General features: G+C 41.9%; 1 protein-coding gene across 3 annotated transcripts; it reads right to left on the bottom strand.

Moving 5' to 3' along the window:
* Positions 1 to 636: 636 nt before the first annotated feature.
* golga5 (golgin A5) lies at positions 637 to 9879 on the bottom strand. 3 transcript variants are annotated; one of them, XM_087833078.1, is made up of 13 exons: positions 9788 to 9879; positions 4658 to 5305; positions 3396 to 3593; positions 3081 to 3300; positions 2861 to 2984; positions 2562 to 2765; positions 2267 to 2437; positions 2059 to 2187; positions 1864 to 1962; positions 1530 to 1749; positions 1310 to 1409; positions 1150 to 1213; positions 637 to 1032 (listed from the first exon to the last, which is right to left on the bottom strand). In XM_087833078.1, exons 2-13 carry the CDS (start codon positions 5295 to 5297, stop codon positions 955 to 957), a joined length of 2247 nt encoding a protein of 748 aa, XP_087689204.1. In that variant the 5' UTR covers positions 5298 to 5305; positions 9788 to 9879; the 3' UTR covers positions 637 to 954. The 3 variants fall into 3 exon arrangements, with proteins under 3 accessions (XP_087689204.1, XP_006798659.1, XP_087689205.1); XM_006798596.2 differs by lacking the exon at positions 9788 to 9879 and adding an exon at positions 8090 to 8282; XM_087833079.1 differs by lacking the exon at positions 9788 to 9879 and adding an exon at positions 6578 to 6673.
* Positions 9880 to 10387: the final 508 nt, after the last annotated feature.

Below are 10387 nucleotides of genomic sequence, written 5' to 3'. Positions count from 1 at the left end.
GTGGGAAAGCCAGTCTATGTCTGATAGGGTTCCATTATGTGTTTTCCTATCCAGCTATGCTCTTACACTGGCAGTGTGTTTGGGATCATTGTCATGCTGAAATATGAAGTCGCTGCTTATCAGATGCTTTCCAGATGGTGGCATGGTGGTTCAAAATGTGACTGTACTGTTCTTCCTTAATTTGGCATACCTCAGCCTTTCTCCTTGTTCACCCTTCTCCAAATTACCTCTTGACACCCTCCCTTCCACTGCAACCATTTCTCTGGTCTTGTGCCAGGACTTTGCCGTCTTTCTGTTTCTGAAGGACATGACCTTCAGATACCGTTTGTCTGCAGTTTTGTCAAACTTTTTAAGGATACGTTGCTCACAGTTTTCAGCTAACAACTCTTTGGAAACCATCTTTTTGGTGTGAAAATACTTGTTTGTTTGTCAAACTGTGTTATCACATCATCCTTCTGTTCATCCATTGTGTTCTTCATAGCCCGCAGAATTTTGATTCTGTTCATCTGAACGTATCGTATTCAATCCTCAAATACTTTTAAACTGAGTGTTGTGCAGAAGATCTGTAAAGGTTCCCTTTCTGTTTCTTTGTGGCTCAAACAATGTGACAGAGAAGAGCCAGTCTCTGTTTTTCCTTCTAATTCATTTATTAAAAGATTATTTTTTGTACATAGTGTTAAATACAATCTCTCAGAATTCTGAAACCAACACAATTTTTGATTCATGTCCATTTAAGAGACCACCAAGACAATATTACTCTGTAATTACTTTAAAACTCAATGCTACCCATCTTCATTTGGAAACAATATAGAAGAAATTAAAGGAAATGTCTTTTAATTCATAGCATATTTGTGCAAAACAGGGAGAGGTCCCAGAGCCCATATTCCAGCAGCTTCCTTACATTAAAGGCCAATGAAAACATCTTTAAATACCCAACCATAAAACTCAGGCCTTCTATCTTCCATCAGGACGACCATGCATTTCTGGTGTGTAGGTCAGAAGAACAATCATGACCCACAGGTGCAGTACCGCCTGCAAAGAAAGAAAAAAGATCATGAATAAACTACAGATGTTACAGACCACTTTACCAACTACTGAACACTCTCTCATTGAACAAAGGGTTCATATCATTTCAATAATAACACTGACCATGTACAGAATGACAAACACTCTGGCCATTGGGTAGCGCCTCAGAAAGATTCCCAGTCTTATGCTGTTAGAAATAAAAGTATTGGTCACAGTTAACAGTTTTTCACTTGTAAAACAATGGAACTGTTGCACAGTAAAACGGTGAACAGTGAAAGCTTACCTGAAGCGGTCAATTGTGCTGGCTGCCTTACGTACTTTTCCATACACTCCTGGACTGTCCTGGTCACTGAAGAGCACAGGTGTGTTTCTTTGTCTTGCCCCTGACAGTCCAAAACAAAGAAATGTAAATGCATATATTATATATTAGGTTTTTTAATAAAACAACTGTTCAAAACAGGTCTCATTTACCAAAACAAAAAGCAAATGACAGCTTCTCCTACCTGCTCCCTCTAAACCGCTCATGTTGATTGCCGGCCCTCCACTTTGTCCTCCCTGAGTATTCTTCAGCTGCTGCTCCAAGCGCTCCAGCTGAAAGACGAGGGAGTTTTTTTCCGTGCCAAGAGCTTCCACCATTGTCTGCTTCTGGATCAGTGTCTCCGTCAGCTGGTGGAGCCGGTTCTCCAGCTCTGTTTGGCTGTTGCTGAGTGTCTTATTGGTCAACTGCAAAAGGAAATTCATCAGACATCATTATTCAGTGGTTTTAATAGACACAAAGCAAATCCTGATCCGAAAAGGAGACTCTTCAATTGTTTTGTATAACTTTAAGGTACTGACCTGGTTCCTGAGTTTTTGGATTTCATCTTCTCTGTCTTTGATTCGACTCTGCAGAGTGGTTTTGGCTCGATGGTGCTCTTCCTCAAGGTACTGCAGCTCCTATAGGCACAAAGATTAAGTTAGTCAAAACAACAGCTTGTGCACAGCTTTTATCATTTTTAGCCTATTATTATTATTATTGTAGCTCTCTTTTACCTGTTTGTAGCGCTCCACCTCAGCCTCTACCTCTTGCTTTGCTCTGTTCTGTAAGGTCTGCTGCTCCTGTAACTGCGCCTGCTGCTCCCTCCACGTCTCTGCCTCTGCCAGCGCCTGATTCTCCAAATCCTGTAAGCAAAAATTCAACTGAATTACTGGCCTCGCTAGTAAGTAATTTTGCTTTTTCCTACTGCATATAGTATCTCACCTGTATTTCAGTCCTCAGAGTGAGAACTTGCCCCTGCAGTTTTTGGATCTCCTCCCTCTGCAGGTCCTTTTCATGACGCAGCTCCTCAAGCTCCAGAGCCATGGTCCCACTGCCGTCCAGGGTGTCTAGACCAGATCCCTCCTTCAGACTGCTGATCAACTTCTCTTTGGACTAAACAAACATTTAAAAGTATTAAATAAAAGTTCAAACATATAATAATGAGATTTACTCCACTTTACTCCAGGGTAAAGCTTTCAATGAAATCATTTTTCGGGAGAGCCTCTACAAGCCTTACTTGTAGGATGCGTGAAGCTTTTTGTTTATAGTCTTGTAACTCTTGCTTGGCAGACTCAGCTGCAGCTTTGGCACTTTTTAATTGGTGTTGGAAGTCGTCGACCTTGAACTTCTCCTCTGCTGCTCGCCGCTCAGCTGCAGTCACTGTTTCTGCAAGGGTTTGCCTCTCGGCCTCCAATTTAGAGAGCCGGCCAGCATATTCAGTCTACACAAGAACAGAGAGTTAAGTCTCATCATTTCCATATGACCAGTCTATATTTAACCGTTGTAAATACAGAAAATGAATGGCATCATGTGCACCTGCATCTGCCGGTAGCTGTCCTGTTCTCTTCTGAGCGCCAGTTCAGCCTCTCGCAGCCTCTCCTGTAAGGTTTCCAGAGCTTGGGACTGCATGCTGTTCCCTTCTGTGTGGTCTTGCATAATTCTAAAAAAATCAAACAAGACAAGAAAATGCTATCTAAATCAGTTCTTTATAAGTTTAGTGTAATTTCTATTTAAGACTTTGGCTCCAAAAGCATACTTTGACTTTTCCTTCTGTGCCTCTTCTAATGCAGCACTGCGGGATTTTAGAAGCTGATCGGCTTCATCGAGTCTGATTTTTAGGACTGCAAGTTGACCGTCTTTGGCTGAGAGAGCTTCTGTTAGGTCATCGACTTGTGACCGAAGTTCTCGTAACGTTCGGTCAGTCTGGGACTGCTCCGAGTTCCATTTGTCTGCACGTAGACGGGCCTGGTTTAGCTCTAAGAGAGAAAAAAACATATGAAATCATAGGAAGAGGTGTAGCCAGGTGAATGTGTGCCATTTTCGGGTTTCAGTATTGGCTTTTTTTGCTAACCATCTTGTAAGTCTTTTGCTCTCTGGATAACTGAAGCCATCTCTTGATTCAGGGAGGCCACCTCACTGCGCAGCAACTGGTTCTCTAGACGCAGGCTGGACAGGATCTGGTTCTGTGGTTCTTCTGTTGGTGGAGGAGGCTCTTGCCTGCTGGACTCCAGAGGGACAGCCAAGCCTGAGTCTGAACTCTCAGGTGTATCTGTGGTGGCCAGGCAAGAGGAAAGAGAAAACAGCATTTACAGATATAAGTGTGGTAGCTCTTATATTATACTTCTAAACAGCAACAAACTGGTATAATAAAGCATTAATATAAAATTATCTTATTTCATACCGTTGTACTTTAAGGTTCCCTGTCAAGTTTTGGACACTAAGTGGGTTAATTCTTTAGTGGGACGTGGTAAATTTACCATTTTAAAAAGGAGTCCCACAAGGTTCAGTATTAGGTCCCATGTGGTTTATATTAACAATATTGCACCCTCTCTCTATAAGAAAATATACCATCCATCTTTATTCAGATACTACAGTTCTGTACTGTATTAATAATATTCTTTACTCAGCCACTGAAATCCAACAGCAAGTCTTTCTAAATTGCAAGAACCACTTAACTTGAAATTAGCTTTGAAAGCAAACAAGTTCTCAAGAGCTTATGGAGACTATCTGTAAGTACACCTCTGACTCCATTCTTAAACCCCTTTAATTAATTTCAGCTCTTCAACCAAAGATTTACTAATAAAAACACTGATTCTTGTTTTTACTGGGTTTCATATAGAAAAAGCTGAGTTATGACTGTGGCACAGTAGTCACTGGTTTTCATTCACTTTCTTTAAATACCTTTATTTTGTTGTAAAATAATTTTATCCCTTCAAGCAATTGACTATTTCAATATGTAATTACAAACCAGAATGTTCTTGAAGGTAACTGTTATCTTACCAAGTGACTAATTATTAGTTCCTTTTCATGTGTTTATTCACTCCATTTTCACTGTACTGTTTAAATCTTTGCAAATTAGAGCAGGCTATCACTGATTTATTTAAACAAAGGCTGCTTTCATGTGCACCTGCACATAATTTTTCTCTCATAGTCATGAGAGCCTATCAGTAGAAGTAATGTGACAAAAATGCACTGATGTGCCAATAAAGGTGAAGAAGAAGCTAAAAAAAAACTGTCTTAACTGTAAGCTGAAATTTTCTTCTCCTGTGAATAAAGTTTATTGTTTAACTGTTGTTAATTAGTCAGACAGTGCGCTGTTGGCTTTGCTCATACCTTGGCCTTGCTCTTTAGCAGAGTTCTCCTCTGTTTTGATGCTGTGAGCAGATAATGAGCTCATGCTTGAAGCTCTTGATACACCCCGGGTGGAAGGGGGTGTGGAGGGGACTGATGGGGTTGTATAAGAAGTGCTGGAAGCGGGAAATGTTGGGTTTTGGGCCTCTACCACTTTTACAAGGTCCTTTCTTGAATCCCTCCGATTGCTGACTTGAGGCTCAGAGCTATTCAGAAAATCAAAGAGCATGTCATCGTCCACATTCTGCTCACTCTTTTTGGGCCTCACAAACCCAGATGAAGTCTTGCCAGTGTTGGGGGCGCTGCTACCAGAGCCCAAGGGTGTACTGGTCACGTTGGCAGACCCAGCCAGCATGGTTGCATTAGATTTCTTGATGTTGCCAGCTGCAGCAGAGATGTAGCCCTGGGCATCATGAGAGGATGCATAGGTATGATGTGTCACAGCTGGGTTGGTCTTGTAACCTTCAGAGTTGTAGTCCGTTTTAGCAGTGGATTCTTCTCCATAGGCTATTGAGAAGGAGGAGGATTTTTCCTGGCCTTTACTCAGGGCAGTAGCAGCTCCCTGGTCCACTTTATTCAGGAAGTCTTCAGCTTTCCCAGCCAAGTCAGTAAACCAAGACATTTTGCAACCTACCGATAGAGACAAACAGCAACAGGTAAAGATTTATTTGACGGATAATATATTTATTTACTTTCCAAATTCTGGGATTTCTATTTAACAACATAAGGAAGGTCAGTGGTGGAGTAACGGTCACTATGTCAATGACAGACGCTAAATCTAGACACGCAGTTTAACTGTAAATAGCATTTCACCTCCCCTCATCATTATCACCACTGAGATACCATCCAGTGAGGCCTTCAGTTTCAAAAGCTCAGGATACACTGCCTAACTGTACCTGTGCATGACAGAGCTACTTCTGGTGTGGCTACTATCAGCCCAGGTAACCATAGCAGATCTTCTGCCTTCATCCCCCTCTTTCTCTAAGGCTACGTTCACACTGCAGGTCTTAATGCTCAATTCCAATTTTTTGATCAAATCTGATTTTTTTGTCTGCTTGTCCACACTACAAATAAAAACGTGACAGCAAACGCGCTCTAGTGTGAACCCTCAAAGCGGCCCGCATGCGCAAAAGAAGACGTCACACACAACGCGCTCTGTTTAGACCTAGACCAAACAGTATTGTTTGACTGATGGCCCTTAATATAAAGACTTGTTTTGGACTTTACGTTTCCCAATTTTGCTTTAAGTTATAAAGTTATTTTATTATTTACATATGGCCTAATAATTATCCTTATTGCTGTTTTGGAGAGGAGCGGTGCTTCAAAGGATAGTTGCAGATTTCTGTCAGAATCTGCAGATTATACAGTACAAATAAAATGTTCACATTTCACAAACGCAGTCTTCCCAACAGTTTCACTGACATCTACACTGGATGGCCAGGAAGCGTTCACATTGTCTTCTCGGGCGCTGATAATTGGCGTCTGTCTTATGTCAGTGACGTAAAAGACAGATTTAATGCGACATGACCATTCAAACAGCAGTAGCTTTCTAAAACATCAGATATGTATCGGATTCAGTACCACGTGCGAAAGTGACCCAGGTCGGATTTGAAAATATCGGATTTGTGCTGTTCACACTGTCATACCATGATCGCATATGGCAGACGTTCCCAAAGTGTGGGGCCCGCCCCCTAGGGGGGGCGCAGAGCCATTGCAGGGGGGGCGCGGCATGAAAAGGGAAAAAAAAACCCAAAAAAAACCAAAGCTTGGACACTGCTAGCACGGGCGCCCACACAAACGCAAAGCAGGAGATGAAGCATAGCTAAATATGTTTCCAAACCAACTTCATTCTAAGCCAAAGACTAGAAAATATGGTGAAGCATATCTTCCCTTTGGTTTTACCTGCACAAGTGCCGAGGTAGGTCTCCCTGCAGGATTGGTTTTCCCTTCGTCGGGAGCAGCGCTGGGCTGTTTAAATCACGGACAAACAGTATCCCACATTCTTGATTTGTAGTTCACAAACACTTGTTGTAATGACTAACTACTCCTGACATTTTGGAGATGCTAGCTCTTTATACAGTAAAGTTACAGTGGGATACAAATAATATCAGGCTGATCCTGCCACAATTTGTTCCCCCGGTTCAAATCACGGACAAACAGCATCCAACAGTTGTTTATGTTTTTGAACCCATTTTGCAGAGGGATTTTTTGAAAAATGTATTGATAGCAATGTTGAATATTATTACACAGGAAAAAAAACAACTACATGTAAAAGAATTACACCGTGACGCCTCTGCCTTTGGAGGATGTGTTCGTGCGTGCGTGCGTGCGCGCGCGCGAGGGGGGGCGCGAACATTTTTCTTGTAAAACAAGGGGGGGCCCAGCAAAAAAAGTTTGGGAACCACTGGCATATTGGTCGCATAGGGTCAAAAAAGTCGGATTTGATGCGCTTCCGCCTGCAGTATGAACGTAGCCTAACAGTCTCCTCTGTGACATCACACCACTGTATGCCCTCCTTCATTAGAGCTATAATTCTACTCTGATCAGAGCAAACCCCCTCCCCCTGGCTGTCAACAAAGGTTGTGTAGAGAGGGTTTCTCATAACCTTTATTGCTGACAACCTCACCTGGTCTGCTAACATAACAGCTGCAGGTAAGACAGCTCAGTGGCGCATTCGCTTAATAAGGTTCCTGAAGAATAACAGTCACGGATGAGAAACTACTTTTGGTAACACTGCAACATGCCAACTGCTTTGCAGCAGCTATAAATGTTATCCACAGGGTTATAAAGACAACAGAGAAGATCAATGCCTGTGCTCTTCCCTTTCTCAAAGCAACTGCAAAAGCAAGAATCCACTCAAGAGGGTCAAAACAGCTCTCACTTGCTGTTTGACCTGTTGCCCTCTGGTAGGCACTACTGGTCCAACAAAGCAAAAGCAGGCAGTTTTTTTTTTAATCCAAGTGCATACTGTCCAAAATAAATATGGCAATAAATGCATTCTGAGGATAGCATTGAAACTAGACAGGACCGAGCTAGATGGGAAGCAAAACTGCGAATCGATCCATATTAAATAAACAGGATCGCAGCAACAAACTGTAGACCGTTAAAGTTGGGACTCTTCCAGCTTTGTGAGCAGCCTGTCAAGTTCGACTCAGGACTAAAACGCTCCCTGCGACAAATGCTGCACAGCTAGCATGCTATAACAAAAAACTAAGCAGCGAAATTTAATCAGCTATAATTTTTAACGACACCACGCTTTTTTTGTAAAACGTAAATGAACAAATGGGGGCTTATTGTAAGTGTTTTAACTCTAACGTTATCGTAAAACGATGTAAACACAGTTGTTCAGGATCAACTCCATCAGTGCTGCGGCTAACAGGCTAGCTGGCTGTTAAAGGAAACATTTAAACGTACCGTTTGACAAGAGGTATCAGTCTCAGGGTGTCTCCAGTCACCTGGCTGCCGCCGAGGTTAAACAGATCAGAGTGAAAGAATAAAACTGCTTGGAAAACAAAGTCAAATATCATCATCTGTCAAGGAGGATGTTGGTGATCCTCTCAATACGTGGACCAGGAAGCGCTGCAAATAAGGACCCGACAACAGAGCGCCCTGAGAAAAGCCTGATCGAAAATTAACCAACGGGGTTTCCAAAGCGCAGAACTCAGTTACTCGTTACTTTCAAAGTAACTAGTTACTAGGGAAAGTAACTTTGGTTTTACTCAGAATTCTCTTGTTAATGTGTTGCTTCCATAACTTTGCCAGTCTTCTAGCTTGCTTACTTGCCACAAGTGCACTGTGCCACATACCAATAGAAAGAAAAAAATAATGTGCATATTTCCACGAGAGAAATCCCACGCCTGGACCGTCATTGACTGCTGCCATGAGTCTAGCCTACGTCACAGCGTCATGTGCGCCTTTTACATCAAACACAAAAACTGCAGTCGTGGTGCTTTCGATTGTACTCAGAACTCGGAAATTCTGCCTTCTGAATAGGAAGATGTAGGTAACAGCAGACTGCAGATGAGCTGCATACAGGGCTGGACTGGGACAAAAAAATCGGCCCGGGCATTTTGACTAGAGACCAGCCCACCATTATAGGAAAAATCATAAAGCCTTTGAGTAAAAACAAAGGCTGTTGTGACAGTGATGTACGCTGTTCTGATGGTATATATGTATCAATCTATCAATCGTTTGTTGTAAGATTCAGATAATTATTTTTTAAAAGCTAGACATTTTAAATGAGAATAAGAAAGAAAAGTACTTCTTTGTGCCCACCTCTCCCTGTTAATGCCCTACCTGGCCCCCCTGGCAAAACTTTGCTAGATCCGCCCCTGCACAGTTACCAGCTGTCAGCTACCTAAAAAAGGATCCTGGGGTTATCTGTTTCTCAGAATCAGTTCATAACTTCCCTTCAACTCATTTATGTCACCTAAAAGGTAAACCTGTTTGTCCATCACCTGTTCAGCTCTGATGATTCAGTAAGGACGTCTCCTGGTTTCATCTTCATGTTTCCCTCTCACCAGATAACCAAACTGATATCATGACCAGCAGCTTTTTTGCAGCTGTGGCTCCAGCAAACATCAGCTGATACTAGAAATTAATATTGAATAAATTCTAACAACAGCTGATCAAGCTTAAACGTGCTGCTGTTGTTTAACGCGACCTCCGGTGGTTTCCTCTTTCTGGCGCAAAGTGGGCGATAAACAAACAAGAGAGACAATCAGCTGATCATTGATCAGTTTCATGATTAAAGTAGAAACGGGAGAGGGAGGGGGAGTATGAAAGAAGAAGAGGCAGCTGTGCAGCAAAGACACAGGATAATTCCAGCTTTGTGCCTTTTTCATTGTAGCTGAATTACGGGACAAACTGTTCCTTTTCACCTCAATAAGAAACGCGCAATATTTTCTCTGAATACCAGACGGGACTGTTGGCAACTCTAACTTATGAACAAAATAAAGTTCAACATTAACTTCATAGCACCCACCCAGCTGTATAGAAACTCCGTCATGCTAGCTAGTACGCAGTACGGAAAAAGTCAGAATAACGAAAATAAACTCCACCTAAACTTGGTTTATATCTGACCCAGATAGACTGCAGGTCATAACTTCTTACCTGAAGTTCAGTTCACACTTGGACCGGCGGCCGCCTCGGGTCTCTCCTCCTCCTGCCTCCCCTTTCCCTCATCCACCTGCTGCCTCCACCAGTTGCTAATGTTACAGAATCTGTGGAAGCTCCGCGATGCCACCACACGAAGTAACGAGTAACGACCCTATCTAAATCCCAGTAACGACTAACGCGTTCCTGATTTTGGCATAATAACTAGTTACCGTGCTCGTTACCACAATAATAACGTAGTTACTGTAACGCGTTACTTAATAACGCGTTAGTCCCAACACTGATTTTAATTAATATTCGGATAAACACATATAAAGTACTCATCTTTGGATAAAATCTTGCCGTTTGAAACAAATGAAGCTAAACACTGGGAAAACTACTATAAAATAAAAAATAAGAAATAAATTACAGACCAGAGTACTTTATTTTGTTAAGACAATCGAGATATTATTGAAGTGCAGACTTTCAGTTTTATTTCAAGGGGTTTACCCGAATTTTTTCAATTTTGTACATTGTACCTCATTTTCAGAAGACCAAAAGTATTTAAGATATTAAAAATTAATTGCTTGTTTGTTTGTTTGCTTTAGTCCACTATAG

This window comes from Neolamprologus brichardi, chromosome 19, assembly GCF_056152115.1.
Source record: "Neolamprologus brichardi isolate AB-2024 chromosome 19, ASM5615211v1, whole genome shotgun sequence".
Lineage (NCBI taxonomy): Eukaryota > Metazoa > Chordata > Actinopteri > Cichliformes > Cichlidae > Neolamprologus > Neolamprologus brichardi.
The sequence above is the reverse complement of the archived record's forward strand: the minus strand, read 5'-3'. Positions and strand labels throughout refer to the sequence as shown.

Coding starts and splice junctions, on each gene's coding strand:
- golga5 (XM_087833078.1), bottom strand. CDS start 5,297: ATGTCTTGGTTTACTGACTTGGCTGGGAAAGCTGAAGACTTCCTGAAT. Junction 2,985..3,080: donor GCACAGAAGGAAAAGTCAAA/GTATGCTTTTGG, acceptor TGATTTTTTTAG/AATTATGCAAGACCACACAG. Junction 1,410..1,529: donor GAGCGGTTTAGAGGGAGCAG/GTAGGAGAAGCT, acceptor TTGGACTGTCAG/GGGCAAGACAAAGAAACACA.